Raw genomic sequence first — 27726 nt, 5'->3', positions numbered from 1 at the left:
ATTATAGATGTCCTCCAGAAATATTCTTGCTTCATACAGTGAATAAGATCTGTGTGAGATTCTTGGTTAGAAAAGCTGGCATTGGAAATACTCTTCCTTTAATAGTAATGTTTCTCACCTTATTGAAATTTAAAAGCTAACTTAAAAGATGTTTCTTGAATTTTCACACAATACCAATATTATTTAGACAATGAAACCCATTTTTATGCTTAACCAATTTTTTATTCAGATTTTTAATTAAAATTCTTATTTCAGACAATGTTGGTTTGCAAAGGACAGAACCCTTAGCCAGCTTTCCCCTGTCGGCCTTGCAAGACAGCAGCGTGTGGTACATCCAGTCACTGCACCGTGACCAGGAGCCTGACCAGGACACTTTTCTCTTTCATGTTACTGATGGCACAAATGATTCTCCAGTTAAAAGATTTAATATAACTATCAAGGTAATGCTATTTTACTTATTAGTTTAAACTTAGCTGCTTAGTGCAGTACAGAATTTGCTTCTATTCCTGACCAGTTGTTCTAAGGAACAAAGGTAACTAGTCACAAGCTTTTTCTACATCACTACTCCATTAGGCATTTTTGTATTGTTATCTGATATAAACCTTTATTATGTGAGTGTGTCTTTTCTTTACAGCCAGTCAATGATGAACCGCCAGTTGTCTTAGGAGAAAAAGTGCTTGTTGAAAAAGGTGAAACTGTTGTGATTGAAGACGAGTCCCTTTCCATATCCGACACTGATTCTGGAGCCGAGAACCTCATAATAAGTGTGGAGCAAGTGCCTCAGCATGGTGAGACCCTTTTGTTTTGTTACTTATTTAGATGACAATGTATTTTTGTATCAAGTATTGATACTGAAAGTAAATATACATTTGTATTATTTTAATTTATTTAGATATGGCATATCATTAAGGTTGTTATTGTGTACAGGCTCATTACACAGGAAGAAGTCATCATCAGACTCCATCAAGCAGAGTGAGCGCCTTGTGCGTGGCCAGTACTTCACCTTTCAAGACATACTCAATGGCTTGATACTGTACAGTCATGATGGCTCTAAGTACCCTGAGGATGTCATGCAATTTTTGGTAAGCCCCAAAATATCTTCTCATCAATATGTCTTCCCGTCAAAATATCATACAGTGGTGCACTGATGATGTTTTGTGTAAAGCTAATACTTTTGAGCAAAAACAACTTCATTGAATATTTAAAGGATTCTCATAAATTTGCAAATTGAGATGCTATGCACTGCTATAGTGTTGTAATCTAGACTTCAAAGATTTTTTTATAATAGTGAGCTGAGCATTTCAGTTTGATTTTGTAGTCTTTACTTGTTAATTACTGTAGGTCATCTTTAAGCACTAGATTCCCAATGACCAGACCTGTTTTCCAACTGGTTTAAGATCAAATGATATCCTTTTCTTCCATTTTTAGTCTTTCATATTCTTGCACAAAATTTTATTATTTGCATACCTATGTATATTTGTACATGATTAGATAAGTATGTAATTATCTTTGAAATTAAAAAAAAAACTGCATTTTCTCCCAGGTGAGTGATGGAAGTCATGAAACAGGTGGCATTGTGGAGTTTGAAATAGTGCAGGAAAGAGACATGGCTCCAAGATTGAGTATCTCCTCCAGTCTGACCCTGAGGGCTGGTCAGATAGCTCTTGTATCTCAGAATCTTCTTAAGGCTGAGGATGCTGACTCAGAAGATGAAAATATTAAGTATGTGATCACTCGGCTGCCAGACTCAGGGAGCCTTGAAATCTATCACCTAGACTCCTGGCTGCCTTTGGGGCTGGGATCAGTCTTCCTGCAGCAGGACATTGAGAACGGTCACGTCCGGTAAGCATTATCACAATATTCATTTTGTAACTTATATTCTTTGGAAGAATACATAGACTATAAATAATTGTACTGCAAATTAATGTAATGATGAACCATTTATCATTGACAGGTTTGTGCATCGTAATGATGCACATAATGATGCTACAGATGTGCTCAGATTTAACCTTTTGGACTCAGAAGGGAACATTAATTTGGATCAAGCACTGCACATCACTGTGTTGGAAGATCACATACCTCCACAAGTAGTCACTAACACAGGCTTGACAGTCTTAGAGGATGGTAGTATTCCCTTCACACACCACCTGCTCTCAGCCACTGATACAGAGGTTGACCCAGCAGAATTACACTTTTCAGTAAGCTACTTCTGTCATATTGTTACTTTGTATTCCTGAAGATAATAAACTTTGTAGAACTTTATTATGAAAAAAAGAAGCATTGATAACTGAAAATCATTTTTCTATTGGACTTAAACTGGCATCAAAGTAAACTTTATTATTATTATTATTTTCTTATGTTTCCTGTGGTTTTGTAATGGTGGTTAGGTATAGAAACTGTAACACTATTGATTATCTTTGTGGCGGCAGTTGGTGAGTGGGCCTACTCATGGATACCTTTCCATGGCAAGCTCCCCTGATGAAGCAATATCAGGCTGGAGTCAGGAAGCACTGGAGACAGGTAGCCTGCTATACCGCCAGCATAGTGAGGAGGAAAGCACCACTGACCATTTTGTCTTTACTGTATCAGATGGGTGAGTTTTCTTGATCTTTATTTGTCTTCATCAAAATCTTTGTTTTGTGCTGTGCTGTGAGTTACTTCCCATTACATCTGGAAAAATCTGTTATTCAAACTTAGTTATAGCAAACTTGAGTCATGTTATTTTCCTTAAAGCCATATTCTCTCTCTCTCTCTCTCTCTCTCTCTCTCTCTCTCTCTCTCTCTCTCTCTCTCTCTCTCTCTCTCTCTCTCTCTCTCTCTCTCTCTCTCTCTCTCTCTCTCTCTCTCTCTCTCTCTCTCTCTCTCTCTCTCTCTCTCTCTCTCTCTCTCTCTCACACACACACACACACACACACACACACACACACACACACACACACACACATACAAAGAATTAAATTTATCATTGTCCTGCCTTCCAGAAAATTGGAGCAACACACTATATAGGCTACTTTTCATATCTACATTCATATTTTGCCTGCCTCTTTTCTTCTGAAATTTCCCTGCTGTATAAGTGTATTTTCTTGCAGACCTAACAGCATCACAGATACTTTCCACATCACCATCACACCTGTGGACGACCAGATTCCTATTCTCACCACAAACGTCATCAAAGTTCAAGAAGGAACAAGGAAAGTTATCTCTGAGTTTGAGATTCAAGCTACTGATGCAGATACTCATGATAAGCTTCTGGTGGTTAGGATGAGTGACTTGCCACAACATGGCTGGTTGGAGGTTGATGGGAAACAGGAAGCAAAGGTAAGAATATGTTCATTAGTGCATCTTACTATCTAATTGTGGACTTTTTATTAGTATTGATTTCAGATGTATTTTTTTATTATATATATAGAAATAAAAAAAATCCACTGATAACAGGATCTAATTTTATTTCTTGTTCAGGCCTTCACTATGACGGAACTCTATTCTGGGGCTGTGTCTTATGTGCATGACGGATCAGCCTCCTCTCAGGACTCCTTCAGTGTAGTGGTCTCAGACTCCACTAACAGCCAGTACCAACAGGCAGGGAAGCAAACTCCCACTAGTGAACCAACCATAATTAATGTAGAGGTCTCTAAGGTGGAAGATGGCACTCCACTCCTTACAGTGAATAGAGGACTTCACTTCCTACAGCAGGAAGCTGGAACCAAGGTAAGCTGTAAAAAGAGATTCTTATTTTAGCAGGATGAAGGATTCAGATATGAAACTTATATAAATCAAAGACTTGAGTCTGAGGAAACCAATGTTGAGAGGACACTGGAAGAAAGCTATTAAAAGAAGAGACCAGGACGTGCATGAGTGATTTTCTAGATAGATTAAATTATTAAAATTCAGAACCAATGTTGTGTACAAATAATGTGCATGAGTTTGGAGGAAATTTGTATATCAGTTTGATCTTAAGAGATGGGAGATAGGAGCTTAACTCAGTTTTCTGACTTATGTGTTTAGTTACTTATTTTTTACTCATTAATCAATTATGTAATGTTAAAGTATATTTTTTTGCATTCTAAGGGAAAGAATTTCATCACAAGCCATGAGTTGCTAGTGGAGGACAGAGACACTCCTCCAGAGAAGGTACAGATAATAGTAACAGCTGAGCCAACTCATGGACAGCTGCACCTCACCTCTCAGAAGCAACCTGTGTCTTCTTTTACACAAGGTAATTCACACCTGCTGCTTTGGATTGGTTTAAGTATGTTAAGTCAACCTTAGAATTTCATGAAGCAACAGACAAGAATAATTACTTAGTAATGTGTTTTTAGGTAGTAGTTTTGTCTAAATGTTGCTGATGATTGGACACTGAGGCAGTCTGTCATAATATCTTATTGCAGTGAATTTGTTACAGTACACCAAATTTCAGCTCAGTACATGTCATCCTTTGTCTGATTTGAAAGATTTGTCAGAAAACTGTCTTGGAAATTAGATATCTAAGGACTAATGAGGTTCACAGCCATGGTTACAATGATGAGCACGTAGTGCCATGGCAAGACAGAAACATAAGTCCACAGTGGAGTGAGGTATTGCACCTTATCAAGTGAAGCCAGACTTGGGTTCAGTCTCTAATCATGTTTATCTCTCATAGTGTATTAACATTTCACTGTTTCTTATATTGGCAGTATGGTAGTGGAATCATATTGTGAGAATTTGATATAAGTTTGGATAGGACCTAGTGAGAGGTTATGATGGTGTTGTATAGTTCAATTGGCTAGGAAATGAGAATCCTCTGGTGAAATTTTACAAAATCTTTAACCATGCATACATCTTGGACTGTTTGGATATTTTCACTAATACATTAATTAAATGAAGCATCAGAAATAGATCTAGAAGGAGGATAAAAATCATGTCATGGTATGGCAGGACACAAGCATGAGCCAAGGCATTACTGGCCCTGAGATGTTTTATGGTACAGTCTAGTGAGTCTTTTCCTTTTAGCTATTCGGATCCAGATTTGACCCCAAGGACATCTAGCTCTGCTATTTATAATGGATTAATTACTCACTGTATTCTAATTAGATGACATGGTCCTTCACTCAGTCATAAGAAACAGAAGTATGATTTGTAGATATTAAATGAAGTGGTGAATATAAAATGAAAATCATTGATTGAAAAAAAGTTAGAAATTTATGCAGAATATCCATTTAACAATCTTATCCATTATGATTCATGTATCTGATGAAGGCAAATATGGTGGAAACTATGTTGAATGTAATTGAATGGTGACAAATGCTTTATTTGTAGTTCTTTTTTATGGCATGTTGTTCCTATGGCAGTAGTTATGGAGAGTATGAAATTCTAAATATTGTACCATTGACTAAATAGATTGTATTTCATTCTTTCACAGCTGATATAACAGCAGGCCACATCTACTATGAGCTCACTGCCCACTCCCACCAAGTGTACAGTGATCATTTTAGCTTTGAAATAAGAGATGACAAATCCAGTGTTGTACCTGACAATATTTTTCACATCCAGTGGTCTTTGTTTGTCATGGGTCACAAACAGTACAGTGTGAAAGAAACTGAAAAAGAAATTAATATTCTAGTGAGGAGGATTGGTAACTTGAAGCAGCAGTCCTCAGTGACCTGCATCACACATGGAGGGTCTGCCAGAGGGCGTACCAAAGGAACACAGCAGTTGGACTTCAGACCTGTTTCAAGCCCTCTCCAGTTTGCAGAGGGAGAAGCAGAGAAGTACTGTGTTGTGACCATTCAGGATGACGACATTTATGAAGGCTCTGAGACATTCAGTGTGCGGCTGGCAGAACCAAGCTATGGACTTTTGGGACGGCCCAGAAAATCATTGATAACCATTAATGATAGTGAAGATAAACCTTTAGTCATGTTTGATTCTAGTCATTTTATTGTAAGTGAGACTCAAGGCTTCATCATTGCTGGAATGAGACGTTATGGAGACACGAGTGTTGGAGTATCTGTGATGTGTGTCAGTGAGGATGGAACTGCCATAGGTTCTCAGCCAAACTATTTAGCTAATGGAACAGACTTTATTCACCGTTTACATGATGAATCTTCTACGGTTGTGTTTGCTCCTGGCATTACAAATTCCTCATGCACTGTGAAAATCATAGACGACCATGTTTTTGAAATGAATGAAGAGTTTTTCTTAGTGTTAAAAGATCCATCTGAAAACACAGCACTTGGAGAGCATTGGAGGGCTTCTGTTACCATCAGGGGACCAAATGATGAGAGCAGAATTGGTTTCAGCCAAACTGAATATATTGTGTCAGAGAGTGATGATACAGTAAGTCTTGGATTGGAAAGAACTGGAATGGATCTGAGTCATACCTGCAGTGTGTGGTGCACCACCACAGACAGCTCCCAGCTGGAGGCTCAGCCTTCACTTGACTTTGTACCCCATTCAGAACAAATCAATTTTACTGCTGGTCAAAGAAGTGCAAACTGCTCTATACAACTGATTGATGATAAACTGAATCCCAAAGTGGAGGGAAGGGAACAATTTATTGTGTCTCTCAGCACTGGGCAGAATGCCTCTGTTAGTAGCAGCAGCTCAAAGGCTGTTGTGATACTGACTGACAAGGAGGACATTCCCTCAATACAGTTTGGTGCAGCAGAGGTTACAGTGCGAGAGAACCAGACCATGGTTAGGGTTCCAGTGATACGTTCGGGTGACTTGAGTCAGAAGTCTTATGTTCGGTGCTCAACACGCCAGAGGTCAGCCAAAGCAAACGTAGATTTCATAGAACGACCCAATACAAAGGATTCAGTCATCATATTCCATAAAGGAGTCTCAAGGATGGAGTGTGAAGTGAGCTTGATAGATGATATAATTTATGAAAAGGAAGAAAAGTTCATTGTGAAACTATCTCATCCAGATTCTGCATCTATCTTCCGTCCCCACCTTGGAGAAGACAGGGTGGCGCAAGTCACTATCGTAGACTGGGAAGATCGGCCAAGAGTGTCACTTGAACATGGTGCATATACCACCACTCAGCCCCCTGCCATTACTCCTGCTGTCCCCTTCCACATCCCCATCATCAGGGTGGGAGACTCATCTCAGGTGTTGTGGATGAATGTGTCCACCCAAGATGGCTCAGCTGTGGCTGGAGTGGATTATGAGGCACTCAGCACACAAGTGGAATTTGTCCCTGGGAATGCCAGGTTAGTAAACCTAATTATGAAGCTAAAGATTGTTCATTTATTCTGTAGTGTAAACATGCTATAGACTCATATGATTATTACTTCACCTCATATGTTGATATAAATTTTTCTAATTCAATTTTAGTGGTATGATCACAATGATCCTTATTTGTTAGCTGTGTTTTGTTTTGTTTTGTTTCTTAGAATGGAGTTGGAGGTGATGCTGCTGCACAACCCTGGCAACAAAGCACCACGGACATTCACATTACTGTTGACGCCTGAGGACTTCACCAATACTCAGCTTGGGACTCTTATATCCACATCCATCACTGTTTTGCCACGTGTGGATGGACAGGGATGGATTCTCCCAGCACCACCTGTTGTTGTCTCCCTTCCTTACTACCATGATGTTGCAGAGTATGTAAAGAAACCTGCCAGCCCTGGCCACCCTCTGGTCTGTGTGACTCCCTGTGAGGCCAGCTACCCAGGAGCAATGTCACGTCAGAAATGTGTGCCGAGGCAGGAATCAACGTTTCCTCCATCCAGTACTCATGGGAGGTGGCTGTTCCTGCTGAGGGAGGTAGTGGCTTCACTCCCTTCTATTCTCTTTCAGATGATACAAACTTTGCAAACTCACACAGCAAGGTCCTTGAATCCATGTTCTTTGCACGGCACTTTTGGGTTCGGTGTATTGCCACTCCCACCCAAGGCGAAGGTACACATGGCATTCCTCTGCGAAGTGAGGCTGCAACAATCGGAAGCCAGAATGGGGTGTGTGAGGCAGTGATGGCTCCAGGACTTGCTGGTGGGCTGCAGGGTCAGTCCTTCAAGGCCTCCCTCACTTATATTAATGCCTCTGAAGAACATCATCCCAACACTATCAAAGTCCATATTGAAATTCCCCACCAAGACGGCATGGTTCCTTTGATATCAACTCTTCCTCTACATAATGTTCGCTACCTGCTGACAGAGGAGGTGTATCGCACACACCACCGCTGCTCCAACCTAGATGCTGCTGGAGGATTCTTGAGAGCTCTGCAGTCTCCCGATTCTCACAAAGGGTACCAGGCTGAGAGGGAGGTGAGTTTCACTTCACTTGTTTGACTATTGAATGTGTGACTTGTATTTTTGCATGAACTAAACCACTAGATGTCTATCTGTTTTGTAGTGTACTGAAAGGACGTAACATGACTAGCAAGTGCAAACTTACATGTCAACTTCTTTAGCTTTATCTTTTGGGGAAGGAGATCAATAACTGAAGATATTCCTCTCAAGGAGACATTCTAGCTTGTTCTCTTGTTCATATCCTCATACTGATGGCATCTCTTGTACTGCATTAAAGGCATTTCAGCACTCCATGTAATCAGTCTTTGAGTGGAAAACAAACTCTTGCACTAAATGCAGAAACTAGTTGCTACAGAACTAAAGAAAATATGTAGAAAGAAATGCTGCTAAATGATTCATTCTTCCAAAACAATATGGTGTGTCAGAAATGTTTGTAAACAGAGGTAATCATGAAAAATTTACCTGATTTTTCTTTTCTGTGTGTTTTCCAGATGGCACATCGATGTTTTGTTTTGTCTCTCACAACTAAATTATTGAATCACATGTTTCCTCAAGCATAGAACATACAGTGTAGTAATAAACAAACACTGAACTCCATACTTACATTATCTTTCCTTTTCACAGAGTAGTTCCCTACAACTTTATCAGCACCTTGACATGAAGAAGTGCTTGTGGACATTTTCTGCTTGGTTCTCAATGTCAGAGTTGGTTGACCGCTGTGGAGGGCAGGTGATATCAGATTTCCAGGTATGTATGCTTTTTTTTTTATTAATTTTATATAATATCTAGCTCAGTCAAATACTACTTGGAATCAATAAACCCATAGTTGTTGCAAAGTACACATGCTTATGGTAGTTGATTAATGCTAAATTGATCACCTCGTGCTCATTTGATTGTCATTTTATAAGTTCAGTTTCTTGTAGTTGTTATTGCTATGAAATCAGAAATCATGCCTGATTGCAATTTATTGTATGGGCTATTTATGCTGTGATCATTATTACCAATTGCATCCAGCATGTTAAGGGAGCAGGTTTTGTAATGTATCTCTTTGTCAGGTTGGATCAAGTGGTCAGAGTTTCCTGACTGTACGCGTTCCTCTGTACATCTCAAGAATCCATGCCACATCTCCCCCTGGCTGGGCGTCCCTTGACCACCGCACAGAGCTTTCAGTGTCACTGTACTATAACACTCTACTGTGGCACCGTGGGCCCGTCACTGAGCCTTCCCTCACTGCCAGGGTGCAGGTGAGCTGGGCATTATGCATTCTGTGTCACATAGGATAAAGAACTATTGTTACTGATGTGATTTATCATTATTGCATGTCCATTTTCAGATGTATCCAAATATTTGCAATTTCATCAGCAGATGCATCTAACTATTAATAAAAGAAAGTAATTGAAGCTTAAGATATATATTAGGCATAACAGGTCAATCATTTAAATTTCTTGGTACCACACACATTCAAACCATGGTATGACCTTGGCACTTGTAAAATGCGATGTTTGAGTTACCGAACTATTGTTCGAAAACATCTATTTTGAGTGAAGCAGCTCCAGTGTGGGTTTAACTGTACTAACTGAGTGCACAATGTATTATCTGTGTAGTACTACGTCTCAGGGTATCGCTGAAACATCTCATTAAAAATGAGGCCCCACGCACATAGGAAACACTATCCTCAAAATAGAAACAGCACAATAGCGCAGTAACCCCTACCTACAATCACAATAGCGCAGTCACCCCTACCAATAGGAACCAACCCCCATTCCTGACCTCCCTACTTCCCGTTTTCTATCTCTGGGAGGTCTCTCTCCTGATAAGAAGATGCCGTTCCATGTGAAGCATGAGAACAGAGTCTGGTGAAGGATGACCGGGGGAGGGAGCGAAGCGGTGGAAGAGGGACCCGATCACCTGCACTGGAGCTGCTTCACTCAAAATAGATGTTTTCGAACAATAGTTCGGTAACTCAGACATCACATTTTGAGGTACAATCAGCTCCAGTGCGGGTTTAGCTGCATCACAAGTGGAGGAAGGATCTGCCGCCAGACTATACTGAAAGGGAAGGGTACTGTGAACCTCTAACCTGGCAGAGTGAGAATGGTTCAAGAGAGCAGCATACCTGGACCGGTGTGTGGAGGACGGTCCGGTAGAGCTGAGGCAACCTTTGGGAGGGGTGAGGTCTGGTCCCTTCGGGTGAACGCAGACCTCCCCAGAAGCTACCATCCCCCACCCCCAAAGTCCGATCCGTTGGGTCGGAGAGAGGGGTCCAGGAGGAGTAAGAGAGGCTCTGGAAGCGGCAAAGACTCCTTCTACCGGAGGGTAGGGAAAGGGTCCCGCGTCGTTGCCATGTAAGATGGGGGTGAGGTCCGGACCCGTAGGGTGGCCAACGACCTCCCCTGACACTGCCATCCCCCCCACAACTCCGACCCGTCAGGTCAAAGAGGAGGGTCCGGGAGGCGAAGGAGGCCCTGCCATGGAGGTGCAAGGGACCTCCTCCAGTGTGTGATCCAGATAGTGGGCTACGAAGGAGCAGTCCAAAGCCCACTGTCCATGCTCCCGTATCTGGTCCAAGGAGAAGTGGTGAAGGAAAGCCATGGTGGCCGACATGGCCCTCACTTCATGCCCCTTTGGTGCATGTCCTTGATCTGCCTCCTCTATCACCCTGCAGAGGACCTTCGAGATGTGGATCCTGGATAGGGGCTTGTGGGTGTCAGGCCAGATGAACAGATGGGTATGTTGGGGACTGGAAGTCGACCCAACATACCGTCGCAAGGACTCCACAGGGCAGAGGGGGTGGTGGTGATGTCCCTCCATCCACGCCTGGAGCACAATAGGGGCCAAGGAGTGTCCTTCCCTCATTCTTGGCCAAGAACTTGGGAGAAGGTGCTAGGGAGACCCGTCGCCCATCCCTGGAGAAGACCAGCCAGGAGGGGTGCCGGATAAGGGCGTGAAGTTGGGAAGCCCTTAAGCCGGAAGCCATGGCCACCAAAAACAGTGCCTTCCACAAGCTCTGTTGAGGGGTAGAATTAGTAAATGGAGGGCCCCGAAGGAGGGTCAGGACTTTGGACAGAGACCAGAAGATCCTTGGTCTCTTCACAGTGGAAGTGACCCTTTTTCAGTAAATCCAGGACCCGTCCTCTGATGGTGATGTTAAACCCCAATGACAAGGGGTCCGCCAGAGCAGCCGCATAGGTGGCGACGGTCGGGGCAGCTCTGCGTCTGACATGGAACATATAGGACAAAAAGTCATAAACAAGAGGTAAAGAAATATAAGAAAAAGGCCGATTGCGGAGAAAAAGCTGGAAAGCTTTCCATGCTGACTCGTACTGGCGGAGGGTGGAATCCCTGGACCCCTTGATGACATCAGAGGAGACCGCAGGCGAGAGGGAGGTGGTCAAGCACGCCTGCAGAAACTCCATGTGTGAAAGCTGGAGGATATTCCAGACTGACGGACACCATGGCCGCGTACCGCCAGTCTGTTGAGAGGTAGAGGGGAAGGACACCAGAGCAGTAGACATTGGCACCAGGGATGGGCCTTCCAGAGAGGGGCGATGAGAAGGGCTCGGCCCCTGAACGTCTCCAGCTTGCGCACCACCACTGTCATCACCGTCGTCGCTGGGGGAGAAAAGATAAACGAACCCCCATGTGTTCCAATCCATGAGAAAGGAGTCCGGCCCTCCCGTGGCTGTGACCACGCTCCTGGTGATGTACTGTGGGAGCTGATGGTTCTCCAATGTTGCAAACAGGTCCACCTCGGGCAGACCGAATAACTCCACTAGATCCGTGAAAACTTCCGGGTCGAGCGACCATTCCACTGAGGAAGTATCGCTGCGGGACAACGCGTCTGCCCAGACATTGTCCCTGCCCGGCACGTGCACGGCTGACAGCGTAAGATGGCGTGACGCTGCCAGGTTGAAGAGGGCCTCAGATGTCCTGAGGAGGGAGATCGACCGGGAGGAGCCCATCCTCTTCACACACTGGACTGCCACTATGTTGTCCATGTAGAAGCAAACGTGGAGTTGCTGGAGGTCTGCCTGTTGCTGAAGGAAAAGCAGAGGCACCGTCAACTCCCTCATGTTGATGTGCCTCTGCGTGTCGGCCTGCTCCCAGCGTCCCCGGCCCTTTCGACCGTCAGACGCCTGGAAGCCCCAACCGCTGTCCGAAGCGTCTGTGTAGACTTGGAGCTGCAGCGCTGACAACCTCCAAGGAACCGCAGTCTCCAGAAGGCCCGGAGACAACCATTGATGCAGCAGCCGGTGAAGGTGTGGTGGAACCAGGCACAGACAGTGCGGGGCTGCCCGCAGAAACACCCTGTTGCCTTCCCACCAGAGCCTCCTGCACCACAGAGGCCCCAGTGGTGTCACCTTAGCTGCAAACGTCAAGGAGCCCATGAGCCTCGTCCACATGCGGTGGGTGAAGGTGGTGGACCAGGAGGCCATCCTGACCCGCTGCAGGACCCTCCTCCGATTGTCCTCGGACAGGCGGATGGTAGAAGTCTGAGTATCCCACCACATGCCGAGCCATTGCAGATCTTGATTGGGCTCGAGACGAGACTTGGGGAAATTGAAGTGAAACCCGAGGAATTCGCTGATGGAGACGGTCCTGGCGGTTGCAGCTCAGGCTTCCTCCATCGAAGACCCCTGGACGAGCCAATCGTCCAGATACATTATAGTTCTGATGTTGACGTCCTCCAGCATTGATACCAGAGTCTTCGTGATCTTGGTGAAGACCCGTGGCGCGATGTTCAAACCGAAGGGCAGGACTGTAAAACGCAGGACGTGGGAGCAGTCCTGCACTGCCATGTAGGAACGGAAATGCACATGCCAATATGCATTGGCGAGGTCCAGGGAAGTCAGCCAAGAGTGCGGAAAAAGGGACTCCTGACCTGCTTGAGCGTCACCATCCTGAAGTGATAACACTCAATGTGAGCGTTGAGAGCAGAAAGGTCAACGACCAGTCGAGGGTCCTGCCTGTCCCGCCGAGGGACCAAGAAGGGACGGGACAGGAAGACAGGGCCGGAATACTCCTCCAGTACCCCTTGGAGGAGCATCTCCTGCAATATTGTCCAGAGCTGAGGTGATGTTGATGAGAAGGGAGGAGGCATCCATAGACGCGGGGCACGGCCTTGAGCCCACTCCCAGGAGAGGCCCTGACGAACCACCCTGCCTGCCCACGTGCCGACCGACCACTTGTCGGCCGCGTTGGACAGGCGACCCAGCGCTGGAGAGTCACCGCCGCGATTCCCGTGAAGAGGACTGGGCCTGGCGAGAAGCTGACAGGTAGGGGAGGAATCTGTTGGAGGTCTTCTGGAAGTGCGACGGGCCTTGGTATTGAGGAGGAGCCGCCCGAGACGATGAAACGCGCGCTCTCGCAGAGCCTGTGCGGCCTAGTGGAGCTCCCCAGTAAACCACCGCAACCTGAGGGGACCGTGCGAGAGCATCCGCCACCGTCTGCGTAGACCCAAAGGAAGCTCCCAGCGGATCCCCCATGAGAAGGGCCGACTGCGCTGGAGATGGCAGAGGAGCCACGGCTTGCCTCCAGCAGGTTAAGTGGGTTGAGAGAGCCTGAGTGACGGAAGAAGCCATCGCCGGAGTCCCTTGCCAGAGGGCGATGCGCAGCAGAGGCAGGAGGTTAGAGCACAAAAGTGATGAGGACACCCGTGCGTTCAGATCCTGCCTCTGTGACAGAACCGTCAAGATCTTCGCCGTCAGCAAGGCCTGAAAAGAGGAAAAGGCATCCAACCTTGTCCTTTTCGGCCTGCCTCACCGTCTCCGACGAAGGAGTGGCCAAGGGAGGAGGAAAGGAGGGTGGAGAACGCGCCGACAACCAAACTCCCACCCGGGTGTCCAGAGAGTCCCCGACTGTAAGTAGAGGAGTCTTGGGCTTAGCTGACGGTCTGGGAACAGGAGCGCTTTGGGCCCATGCCGCTGACTGATCCCACCAGTCCCTGGCCATCTTAAGGAACTGGTCCACCTGGCCCTCCATCCATGACACGCCCATCGAGCGCCATGTCAACTCTTCACCCTCGAAGGAAAGGGAAGGAGGAGACAGGCCCGCAAACAAAGAGAGGACCGAGAGGGAGCGCGAGAGCTCGTCCACGGTCGGTAACGGCAAGGTAGGAGAAGGCTGGGTCACTTGAGAGAGAGGACGGAATTGCCAGGATGGAAGAGGAGAGTGGCACGACGTCCCCCAGCACACCTCCTGACCAGGCACTGGAACTGCCTCCCCCTGGGTGGCCCCATCTCGTGGAGTAAGATGACCAACCTGTTGACCTGTGACACCTGCCAATCTGGAGGCACAGGAGCCCACGACTCTGGAAGAACCTCTGGCTCCAACTCCTCCGAAGGTGGGGTGTCCGAGACAGGGGACGAATCCATCCCGTATGGCTGAGACGCGGGACTAGAGAGGGGAAGTGGTGTAGCAGGGTGAGGATCCGCCACCAGAGGAGAAGCCGAGGACTGGGCATACGGCAGAGGAGCAGCAGAGGAGAGATGGGCCAAAATCCCCGAGAGGAGCTCGTGTAAGTTAGGAAGCAGAGGCTCCGAAGGGATGGCAGGGGGAGCAGAAGGCGGCACCACTGGAGACGGATCCCCAGGCACGGGATCGTGAAGTACCGAAGATGACCCCGGTACCGGCTCCTCCACGACCGACAAGAGGGGGGAGGAGCGGCCAGCAGAGGACGGGGTAGACGGGACCGCCGTCCGAGAGCCCCGGCCCATGAAAGCCAGGCGGAAAGCTTCGTCCTTCCAGACCATGTGCTTCCCCTTCCTCTTGGCCAAACGCTGTACCGCCTCCCACGATCGGCACAGTGAAGTGTACTGGAGGCAAATCTTATCCACTTTGCCCACAGATTGGAGGAACTTCACATTTTGTCAGCACTTCTCACACTTGTCAGTGTCAAACAAGAAGTCCTTGGAAACACAAGGACGATAGGGCACACACAAGTCATGGCCATCGCATGAAAATTCGTATGCGCACCCTTTTCCATTAGAGGAAAACTGGTACTTGGTAGTAGGCATGATGAACTGAAAACATATCACACGTAAAACACTACCTTATCGCCCCCAACACGGGCTTAGGAGACGCACAACACTTGGCGGCACAAAAGACCGCAAAGTACGTCAAAACGCCATAAAAGTGGCTTAAAAACACTGCACACGCACAGGGAGCCAAACAGCAGAGGCCATGAGCAAACACTTCGCCCCACACCGAATGAAAGGGCCACTAACGCACTCGAGAATATTCGAGAACACCTGCCGGCTCCCCCACCATATGGTCACTAAAAACACACATAATAAAAGCACCACACTGCACTAAAACACACGAAAAGGGCACAGCACAGTGTAATCCGTCCATAAATTCAAGATTCTTGCCAAATAGCAAGAGGAAAAGCTGAAAAGAAACACCCAGACAAAACACTGGCTCTAAGAGCCGGCGATTCAGTCATTAGTGAGTGTAGGTCCAGCTACCACGAGCGCTGAAACATGGAATGGCGTCTTCTTATCAGGAGAGGGACCACCCAAAGATAGAAAACGGGATGTAGGGAGGTCGGGAATGGGGGGTTGGTTCCTATTGGTAGGGGTGACTGCGCTATTGTGATTGTAGGTGGGGGTTACTGCGCTATTGTGCTGTTTCTATTTTGAGGATAGTGTTTCCTATGTGCGTGGGGCCTCTTTTTTAGTGAGATGTTTCAGCGATACCCTGAGGCGTAGTACTACACAGATAATACATTGTGCACTCAGTTAGTACAGTTAAACCCGCACTGGAGCTGATTGTACCTCAAAATATGTATAGTACCCAGTTGTTTGAATTTCTTGTTTGAGGGCATCTTATATCTGCACAGGATCTTCTAGTTGACATAGTAAATCCATTTGAAGCTGCTATTGTTTACATGTATTAAATTGTCTAGTGTGTCCTAATGAAGCTGTGTATTGTTTGATCAAAAGTATATTCTTAGGAGCATGTCATCGGCTAGTGCTTATTTTCCAAGGTGAGAAGGATGTCCCTGGATGACTCTGGACGACTGGTGATTGACATAACAACTCAAGCAAAATTCCGAGGTCAGTTTGTGATGCAACATCCTGATCTAAAGCAGTATATGTCCCGCCTCGTTCCGCCAGCCCACCTGGAAACACATTTCTCCTTGGAGCTCCTGTGGTCAGCTTCTACCTGGGAGGGACCTGAACAGGTCAGTATATTAATGTTTAAAATCAGTAAATCTTATAATATCTGATTGACTTGCAGAAAGAATTTTAATTAAAAGTTTAGTAACTACAAATAATATATACTAATAGACATTTTCAGAGGCAAAATATGTACCATATATATATTTTGACATAACCATTACATTTAGATAAGAGTGGCAAACTTATTTTATTTTCATGCAAAATATTCTTATTTAACATGAAACATTTCATTGTAGATAGCAATTGTGGTAATGCAATCAGTTTTGTTAGCCATTTTCTCATGCTATTTGAGTGATGAGAGATACCTATGAATGATGCTGTGCAGGACTTCATCTGTGTTAGGCCTATGACTGCCATAAATATATTCAGATTTCAAATTAGTGTCACTTAAAATTGCATTTTAATGTTATACATATTGCTAAATCTTTGTTTTTTCTTCTATTTTATGTGTGTGGTGTGATGTGGTGTGCACTCAGGCCTGGCGAGCAACCAGCACCTACAGTCTGCCAGACTATACAGGGGAGTACAAACTTGAATTGATGGCTTGCACAGCACCCCAAGCTCAAGCATATGCTGCTGTTGATCCCCCAGCCTGCATGCCCCATCATCCTCAGGCCTTCCCTCTGCCACTGGCCATTCAGCAAAGCCACCGTCCTGTGCCTCTGGTTTACACTCTCAACACAGTGTTCCAGCTGCTCAACACTCCTAATCTCTTTCTCCAGGATCCTCGAGAAGTGGATAACTTGCAGGTTAGAAAAGCTGTTTTTTTCACATGCATCAATAAATGTTATAAGAAAATCAGACTCTTAATTGAAAGAAGAGAAGATTTAATTTTCATTCCCATAGTTTGTGTTTAAATTATAAGTATTTACATATTCTTGTTTTTTTTTTTTTTTTTTTTTTTTTTTTTTTTTGTGTGTGTGTGTGTGTGTGTGTGTGTGTGTTTCACTGTTTGATCTGCTGCAGTCTCTGACGAGACAGCCAGACGTTACCCTGCGGAACGAGCTCAGAGCTCATTATTTCCGATCTTCGGATAGGCCTGAAACCAGGCACACACCACACACCGGGACAACAAGGTCACAACTCCTCGATTTACATCCCATACCTACTCACTGCTAGGTGAACAGGGGCTACACGTGAAAGGAGACACATCCAAATATCTCCACCCGGCCGGGAAATCGAACCCCGGTCCTCTGGCTTGTGAAGCCAGCGCTCTAACCACTGTGTGTGTGTGTACACAATGGGTGGAGTAGAGATTGAGAGTACATATGAGAAGAGAAAGTTGGATGCATGAGCTCGCTGTGTAACAAAGGTGATGGGGAGGGAGAAAGTGAGTTCAGATGGATGAGTGTAAGCAGGTCAGGTGTGGAGAGAAGAGTGAGAGAAGAGGTGGTTTTGTTGAGTCTAGAAGTCTGGCAGGCTGTGTTGGAATGGAGGGAGGTTTTGCCAAGACTGATGTGGATTAAAGTAAGATTGAAATGAGAGTTTTAGGCATATGTAAGTACTTACCAGTCTGGTAGTGAAAGAAAGGATGAGGGTAGAGAACCTTTCTGATATGATGTTGATATGTGTGGATAAGACAGACTTTTTAGCATGTAGTATCAGTATACAATTCTTCTTTAATTCATTATTGATCTTTTTGTCTTGTACAGAAGGTTGACTACACAGGCAGTTTTGGTCCAGGACAGACTATATATGGCCGTGTGCTGTGGCATCCCAGTCAGGACCTTCACTCAGCATACCAGGTGTACATTCAGCGTGTCTACCTCTGTGCTGGTGCTGACGGGTAAGGAGATGGCCTGCTTGGAATTGATATTTAGTGTCATTCTTGGACTGCTGTAATAGACTGAACTACTTTAGATATCTCATATTTTCACATCATTATATCTAATATACATATATTTAAGTGACTATAAATGAACAGATTTGTCTCTGCATATTTTAATAAGTGCCACATTCATATTTTCATGTAGTCAGGAATGTTATTGTCATATGTGAATCACAGTGTTTGCTTGGTAGAATTTTATTTTTTAACATTCTTGCCACAATCTGTGATCCCCATGTATGGGGATCACAGATTGTAGAGGAATTCGCTGCAGGACTTAGCCCTGTTAATGGGCCAAATATTTAGAATTAGTATATAGTGTATTGTGTACTTGTAAGTGTATCTTTAAGTACTGATGACGAGGTCGCTGTGCAACTGATACAGGATAACCTAGATGGGCCCTGGTGGCCCTTTGTTATCCTATTATTTATGTTATGTGTTATGTTATGTTATGTTCTTCATCCTATCAAATTTAAAGACTTTAATATTATTGAACAAACATTTCTGAACTAGGTGAAGAAATATAAGTATTTCTCTAGAGAGTTTGTGTTTCCTTCAAACTATGCAGGCCTGGAGACAGCAGGTTTGATACCAAACAGGTTTATGACTGATGGGATTTGTGTGTTTCCCTGAAGGTTAACAGTTTTCCATTCTCACAATATGGTGTTCTTGGCAGGTATATTCCTACATATGATCCAACAGGAGAGCTTTACAATGAAGGTCCTCAGTACGGCTGCCTCAAGCCCTCCAGCACACTGAAGCACAGGTTTCTTATTCTGGTAACGTAACCTTTCTTTCCTTTTCTCATAGTTTTTGTTAAGTCACTTGTACTGAAAGTGTGAAACTTAGTCTTTTATAGATAATTTCCTAGTAATTGAAGTTATATAGAAATGAAAAAAAAAAAAGATAATTATGGTGATCAAGTGAGCTCTTTTTGTATCACTGAATGCTTTAGTTTTTTATTGATACATATTACTGACATGCACTTTCTCTAAGAAGATTAAACAAAGCAATATTAACAGATAAGTTATACAAAATGCATCTTCTCAGTTTGAAAGATTTTATAAACTTTTAATAGTAGAGACTTGAAAAAAAGAAACTACAAGTACATGCTTCCATCATATACAGCATTTTCCTTCAGCCTCATTTCCTTTTATCTGTGGAGGATTTATTACTTTTCACATTTTTCAAGGAGACTGTCAGAAGGGTAGAAGATTCAAGACTAAAGGAATGTTTGCTGAATACAGTAAAGCTGAGTGCAATAGGTTGGCTTTTGAGTAGCAAAGTACCATTCCTATAGGATAATTACAATAACCCTCATGATTTCTCCTTTGAGAGTCCAGTCCTGGAAAAACATCACAAATCTCAATTTTATTTTATTTATTTATTTATTTTTTTATTTATTTATTTATTTATTTATTTATTTTATTTATTTATTTATTTTTTTTTTATTTATTTATTTATTTTTTTTTTTTTTCAGGATCGGGAGCAGCCCTATGCAAGTGAAGCCAATTTAAGCCTTCCAGGACTGAAAGCTCATTTTGCACGTGACCTTCCTGAGTTTTCCTCTCTTAAGCAGCTCTCTGGAGTGGATGGCTTCCTCCTTGACACTGATGGCTTGTATCAGGTCAACTCAGGCCATCAGTGGTACTTACAGGCAAGTTCATTGTTAATAATAATGGCTTGAAAATTTTAGTATCATATTTGATGGCTCACAAGATGCATAGGCTAATAAAACGCACCAAGTTGTGGCAGACATTGAAATAATAAAAAAAAAAGATAAAAAAAAAAAGAAGATAAATGAGCAATTTAAGCTCTGAATATGAAGTGAAGGATTTCACCTGACATTTGAAGACTCTCACATGCATTTAGATCATTATTAGATCCCAATATTTTACATTTAAAAAATTTAATATTTGCTAGTAGCTTACGTATCAATCCTGTTGTGAGATGTAAAAATGTACCTGGCACATGGCGTTGCAGCAACTGTAAGAGACTACAGGGGTAGTAATCATATTTTTTTTCTTTTTTATCATCATTCTACACATAATTCTAATGTAGTATTTTAGTACATTTTCAAAGCCAAAGGATGTGTGAAAGCAGATTTACCAACCTTATTTTAAAAAATGTATTTTATTTTAAATATTTATTACATTTCCAAAACAAAAAGTGTGCAGTGAAACTTTCTCGTGTCACCTGGGTTGGGGCATAACTGACCATGTTTGTTTTGGTACATGCAATGCGTGGTGCATGGTCACTTAGGCAAATTCTTCCTGACTGGTGTCATTCTAAGTGAATTACTGGTAAGTATGACCTATTACATATTGTTACCTTGAAAGAAAGTAGTTTTGTAGTGTAGTACCAATCATCACTTTGTTTACATGTGCAAAGATGTCTGGTGTTTGATTTTGGAGCCTCTGTTTCCATAGACTTACCACCAACCACTGCCTCAATGCTGAATCTGGGCCTCATAGGATGCGGGCTCATTTCCTGAGACTTTTTTTTGGGGGGAAGAAAAGCTGCATCTTATGAGCCATCACATACAGTAGTAATATTCATTAAGTATTATTCACAAACTTTGAAGACAGCTGTTTTGAAGAGGATAGTAATGTTTATAGAAGACCTGTCTTACTGAGGTGTTTTTTTAATACTATATATGTAGATAGAAAAATCTTGCTAGAGATTTGCTTGATTTGTATAGTGTCAAAGTATGCTGAGGAATATTGCCACAATATAATGTTGTTGCCTCAGTGACTCATGTTTCTTACAGACAGTGGCATTCAGTTTGAATCTGCTTTTAATTTTATTGCCACTGCTCTTTCAGCTGTTCATCCTTCCTTCAGATTAGTTGATAAATGATAGGAAAGGTGTGAAATCCAATATATCACAATGGCCCTGTCACCCGTATTTAGAAATGCCTTGTTCTCTCACCATGACAATTTTTGAAGGCCACAGAGACGACTACCTGGGTTTTGAATACAGTTTCTCCTTATGGTAAACTAAAGATTTTACCAATTCATCACCAGAACTATAGAAAATATCTATGAGAATGAGTATCTTCAACTAGAGCCTTTGGAGAACAGTGATGGTGAGAGAACAAAGCATTTCTGAATATAGGCCTGTGTCTCAGTGAGATGGATTTCATCCACTACAAGTTCAAAGGTCAGTGAGACAGATGAGCACCAAGATCACACGCAGTTTTAGTATATACCCATGGTAGTGTAATTCATAGTGAGGGTTGTCAATCATTCTGCCAAACAGTAATATCTTATGTCTTGAGTGGAATATCTCATTCTATTCTACTCAACATATGGTAAAGCTTTATAGGTGATGATCATTCCAGGTGCTGTACACAATTGGTCCACACAGTGAGCGGCCTCGTCGGGAGACAAGGTTCCACTCTGCAATAACAAGTACATTTTCACCTGAGCTCAGTGACACTTCGCTTGAAAGAGAAGTTGAACTCGATAAAGTGCCTGAAGAAAAGACAGAAGAACTTCCGACTCCATCTTTCTTGGCATCTTTGTACACGAGAAATGGAACAAACATGCGAGGCTTTCAGTTAGAATCAACAATTACCACAGCACAAAATTCTACTTTCCTTTATGTATTATATGCAGTGGTTGCACTTTTAGTATTGCTAATGATTATAATTGGAGTAATTTTAATAGTGAAAAGATTTTATAAGAAATCTGAAAAAGACAAGGTGATTGTTGTGCGCAGCTTAAAGAATGAACGTGAAGAGTTTAGAAGAAGGGGTGAAACAAAAGCAATAGAAAGACCTAAAACACTGCCTCCCAATATGACATTGAATAGTGAAAGTAATCTTCAGACTGTGAAAGTGAAGACATTAGCAATAACAGTAAGAAATAATCTAGAAGATGAAGGAACTGAAGTGTAGTGTATTTGAAGAAATCACAAAGCAGTGTTTCAGTCATTAAACTTGTGTGCACCTTGACTGCAAGTTGCTGCTCTATGATATCAATGGGTGAACAAGTTCACAGAGATTGTATGTAATCACCATGAATGGGACTAGACCTGAAACTTTATACTGAACAATCTACTGAATATCTTCTGTGAATACAATGAATCCTTGATTTTCCAGAATGTATGACAAATAGATCTTTTTGTCATAACTCGGCTTATGTCTATGAGTTTATTTAACTGAATTATGTACTGAATATTTCTGTGAATGTGGTGGACCCTCATTTACGTGAACTAAAAGCTAGGAGGCTTGCATGAAAATTCCAATAATCTGGATGTTTGAAAATAGTACAAATACTGGGGGAACATTTTATTACAGTTCCCCAAAAAGACAGAGTGATGGTTATGTAGGTTCCTGAGTGCATCACGCTTGTGCTTGCAGAAGTCCCTTTCTTTGACCCCAACTGGCATTCCAATTAGCTGGACTCTTTTATTGATAAACTGGATGTGTTTGTACTGAACACAATTGACAGCATTTACACACACACACACACATGCAAATAGTACTGTTATTTTATTATGATCTTTTATTTTACTGTGGTGCAAAGAAATAAGTATCATAAAGTTGGTGGCTTATTCAACTCAAGATTTCAATTTTTTTAGTTTTGTAAATTTTCCCAAAATCTTAAAAATTGAAAGTCACCTTGCCTCCCTCCCATCTGTCGTCATCATCACAGAGCAGTGCACACACTGGAATGGACCATACTTGTATATTTTGTCACTGCTAATGTTTGTATTGTGAATCTCAGGATACTGAAATTGAAAAGAAAATCTGCATTTTTTTTTTTTTTTTTTTTTTTTTTTTTTTTTTTCCTCTCTCTCTCTCTCTCTCTCTCTCTCTCTCTCTCTCTCTCTCTCTCTCTCTCTCTCTCTCTCTCTCTCTCTCTCTCTCTCTCTCTCTCTCTCTCTCTCTCCATACCATTCATTTTCTATCATACTTCAGGTTTAGTGACATTCATTGTTGGTTGTCAGCTGTGCTTTGGAGTACATCTTACCCTTTGCATCCTGACCACAATGCTGGTGACATTAGCATCCTGTGTTTTTTAACTTCTCACCTGTGGTAATGTTTTAGTGAATGATACAAACCTAAGATGATATCAAGATTAACTGGTTGTAATGGAGGGGGAATAGTGACAAAGATAAGAATCCTACAGGCACAGGGAAGCAGATGAGGCAGTACATGGAAGCAGATGTACTATCCAGGAGTCTTGGATACCATTTGCACTTTCCTTACTTACACAACTACCTAGTTGATATCAAACATAGACCATTTAATTTCCCTTGACAACGATTCAAATACAGGTGAAGCATAATCACAATGGCCAATTCGCCAAAACTGTAACAGTGCAGCATTGAAATGCTGTTGTAAAATCTGTCCTCTTCATCATCATAGATAAATCCCTCATCAAATACCTCACTATTCAGTCACTTAAATACTATAATTTCGTTTGACACTTGCTGTGGTTGCGGCTCACAGCTTTATGGATACTGTGGCTGTGCTCGGAGAGTGTAAATTACCTATACCGAATTTGCATTTGATAAAGGCTTTGCCATTTTTATTTTTATTCATACAAAATGTTGCCACACATATTTATTAATTATGTATATAGTAATTTGCAATTTGAGGATGAGTCCTCTCCCTCCTAGAGTTGTAGATGTTAAGATGTAAGGGAATACTTGTGGGTATGACTGAGTGTGAGTGTGTACATGTATGTGGTGCCTCATCTTGGCTGCACCCTTTGTGAGGGGTTGTTGGCCCAGTTTGTGGATCAATAGAACTTGCATTTTATTTTATATTTTGGTATGAGCAAAGATTATATCCTACCACTATAATAATAATCATCATCAATCTAGGATTCTGCAGCTCAAAGAATTGGCACTGAAAGATTTTTTTTTTTTTTTTCCAGGGAATTTTTTCCTGTACAATGATATCACAACCCAGGAAATCAAAATAACAACTGCATACATGGCCAATGGTTTCTCCCATAATGTAATATTGGAGAGTGTTTTTAGACCTAATTTAATGACATTAACCTCCTATTCTATGTAATGTGTATAGTTCTGGTCTCCTATTCCATGCAATGTGTATAGTCCTGGCCCTTTTAGGTGGAAAATATTTTGTTGTCATTGGTTATTTATGTCTGCATTTTGTCTGCTCCTGGTTCATGATTAGTTCTGGTCTAGAACACTCACTTAATGGTTTATGGGTTTATGTTATTTGCTAAATTTTGTATATATTTTCTTTAATCTTTAGGTATCCAGTAATGACTGATAAAAAAGAACCTTAAGCTTAAGGCTACAAGTTGAGCAAAAGTGACATTTTGACAGCTTTGGTACTAATTAATGTTATTAGTAGTTTTAACTATTTGTGGTCGGTTAGCTTAATTTGGCAACGTATACTTGCCAGATGTGTGGCCGACTGTATGATTTATGTTCTTACCTTATCATATGAGATTCTGTGTAAATTTGATCAAATGTACCCAAGTGCTAAAGTAAGTGATTACTGTATCAGGAGTATGAAAATATACCTTGTTGATATATAATGACAATAGTTGCAATCACTTTAAATTTATCAAGAATATTCATTCATTGCTGTAGTGCCTTCCTAATTGATTGTCAGTCTTTTTCTGTAATGCCTAATATGAAAGAGGTTGTAAGATCATTGAGGGAATTTTTCCTTATTCCCTTTAGTAATGTAAGATCAATATCATCATTGTTATGTAAAACCAGGCATTTACAAGTTCACTGTGACATCATTGTTATTGTTCTCATCATCATCATCATTATTGTTTTAAAAAGTGGTTTCTTTGCTTACTCACTTGACAGCAAGTTGTCAAATTTCATGTTTGCCTACATTTAGATTTCATCTCTAATGCCTGGATCATTCCTGCAAGACAATTCAAAGTCTACCTTTTGGGGAAAGTTGTGAAATTCGTCTCCCCATAATGTTCTCTATCTTAAATGAGTATTGGGCATCTGCGAAATACATTGAGGGTGACTCATTTCTTTTGGTGGGACAAGATAGAGTTATGTCTAGTTTGAGGTGGTGACTGATGAAAAGATTGTTACTGCTGTACTAATGGCATTGTTTTACATTTTGCTTTGGCAGCAATTATTTGAACCTCAATTGGTTTCTTTCTCTAGGTAGTGATATGGTGCCAATGGTTCAGTGAAAGAAGAATGCATCTGTGATAGAAAGAATTAATTTTATAATTTCAGTCACACAAGAATTATAGGTAGTATTGCCGAGATGTTTATGAAATGCAACCTCAAATGTCTTGTAACTTGACTGGCCAGTTCTTGGTACGATCTTAGTTTAAAACTGTGCCGTGTATGTTGCTTCCTTATCGACCCATTGACTCATCAGTCAAACTGTGTTGGAGGATCTACTATATCATAATGGACATAAGATTGGTGCTGCCTTTACATTTCACATATAACCTGTTGTTTGTTTATTTAATTCTTTTATTTATTTATTTTCTGCTGATATCAAGGGCTCAAACAATACTATTCATTGTTTATGATGTAGCTTATCTACTACCTATATCTGAACTTCAGTATACAATGTGATAAGTTTATTACATGTTTTCAGTATAGATTGTCATTCCAATACAGTACTAAATGTGTACTAAGTATGTTTTTATAGTTATATTTTGGGGAACTATCTACCTTGAACTTCAAAATTATTTAAAAATTTTAAAACTTTATTTTAACTGACTCTAATGGAAGTTACTGGCAAGTTATTGCCAATTATCAATATGGTTTATTTGAATCTAATGATAGTTTAATAAGGGTTCTACATCATAAGTAGGTCAAAACACTCATGAGAACCAACTTATCATTTGTCTCTGTGACCTTCAAAAAAAGCCCTCGAGAGCAGAACATTTGGGAATAGTATAGGCTGTTGTGTACAAGTCATGTCCCACCTTTTATATAAATCATTATGACTCCTTCAGAACCGTGTGATGAGGTCAACTTTTCTGAAGCTTGATGACTGTTTCTTGTCAAAAGTTAGGCTGAAGGTGGAGTTTCATCACTGTATGTTGGGTCTGCCTAGTGCTTTAGTGATGTCATTCGTACCATATCAGAAGGTGCTAATTGTAGTGCTTGTAAAGTTTCCCAGCATACTGGTATAAATTTGAATCCTGCACTATAGAGTACTATAATGTGAAGAAGTTACTTGTGAATCTTTGTATTGTTTCAACATTCTTACATTATTTGGTATCACCTATTCTCAGGTGTATGAATCACTGCCACTGTCTATTTATTTAATAAATGCAAACAAAGCCTTGCCATGTCTTCTTTGACCATTGGAGTGTTGGCCAGATATGGATAATAGAAGTTAACAAGTGTGTGTAGTTCAGCCAGCATTTTGGGGTTTCCTTATATTTTCTTATGTATCGATGATGCATGCCAGTATGCTTGCATGCAGTGATAAGATAATGAATGGAATAGGAGCATTAGGAGGTGAATCAGTTCTTGTTGTCAAATGGCGCAACGCGAAATTTTTTAAATCGACTGGTTCCACGTGTAATCGGTAGAGCATGGCTGGTGAATATTGAATACCAGAGTCTCGGAACCGCCAGCGCACTGCTTGGTGAATACCAGGCACGCAGGCGGTTCCGAGACTGGTATTCATCAGCCCACGGACCCAGTTCCGGAATCGTTTTCTCGGGGGAATCAGTAGAGCACGGTTAGTGAATACCAGAGTCTGAATTCCCAGCACATTGGTTGATGGTTACCAGGGAAGGGTGTAGTGTCCCAAGATTCATCTAGATTACTACTGGCTGGGATGATTTTAGAATACAAAGTACTGACTCCCAATCCTAAGAGACTTATAATCTGTGATGGATACTTATCTCACACAGGATTCCTTTAATGATATGCATGCTTGAGCTGTCCAATTTAACTTCGATGCCATTGTCTTAGTAGATTTAAATGTGATAAATAATTTTTCTAATACCGCAAATTTAGGTATTATCTCGATATATACCCCTTTAAAAGGCAGACTATTTCATTTCTCTCATTCTCTATTTCTATCGATAGACTGATGATTTAGCTGACTGAGACCATCTTAAGCACCTCGTTTCTTGTCCCGCGGGAGCTGCCAATATTCGCTGTAAAACTAGATACAATTTGATATATACTGCTTGACACTATAACGAAGAGAAAGATGTCACAATAACCATTAAATCATTGTGATATTTCTACAGGTATAGTATCTCATTGATGATATATTTAGTAATAGATAGTTATCATAGATATTCATACTATTATACACACGTAGTGCCTTCACAAACATATCTTCTGCTACTGGTTAAACAGGTAGTAGTGGTCTTTTGGTGGCAGTGGTGGTAACAGTGGTGGTGGCGGAGGGCTATACTGACCCATACACACCCACACACAGCCATAAACACTAAAAAAAAAACATTCTTATATACAGAAAACACTCGTAAACACACTTAAAACACACCCACACACGTCCAGAACATGTCTA

The 27726-nt window shown here is 42.1% G+C and overlaps 1 protein-coding gene across 1 annotated transcript in view; it reads left to right on the top strand.

Moving 5' to 3' along the window:
- LOC123520727 (extracellular matrix organizing protein FRAS1-like) overlaps window positions 1-23030 on the top strand; it is a 67159-nt gene extending 44129 nt beyond the window's left edge. Inside the window, 20 exon segments of the mRNA XM_045283282.1 lie at window positions 256-440; window positions 635-788; window positions 928-1082; window positions 1544-1842; window positions 1955-2198; window positions 2430-2593; window positions 3090-3318; window positions 3460-3708; window positions 4069-4216; window positions 5399-7193; window positions 7377-7657; window positions 7660-8252; window positions 8862-8984; window positions 9293-9481; window positions 16225-16422; window positions 16897-17169; window positions 18073-18206; window positions 18922-19024; window positions 19726-19902; window positions 21589-23030. Of these exon segments, the coding sequence (XP_045139217.1) occupies window positions 256-440; window positions 635-788; window positions 928-1082; window positions 1544-1842; window positions 1955-2198; window positions 2430-2593; window positions 3090-3318; window positions 3460-3708; window positions 4069-4216; window positions 5399-7193; window positions 7377-7657; window positions 7660-8252; window positions 8862-8984; window positions 9293-9481; window positions 16225-16422; window positions 16897-17169; window positions 18073-18206; window positions 18922-19024; window positions 19726-19902; window positions 21589-22146 (6251 nt within the window). The 3' untranslated portion in view covers window positions 22147-23030.
- The last annotated feature ends 4696 nt before the right edge of the window (window positions 23031-27726 follow it).

This window comes from Portunus trituberculatus, chromosome 47 (genome assembly GCF_017591435.1).
Source record: "Portunus trituberculatus isolate SZX2019 chromosome 47, ASM1759143v1, whole genome shotgun sequence".
NCBI classification, from domain to species: Eukaryota; Metazoa; Arthropoda; class Malacostraca; order Decapoda; family Portunidae; genus Portunus; species Portunus trituberculatus.
The sequence above is the reverse complement of the archived record's forward strand: the minus strand, read 5'-3'. Positions and strand labels throughout refer to the sequence as shown.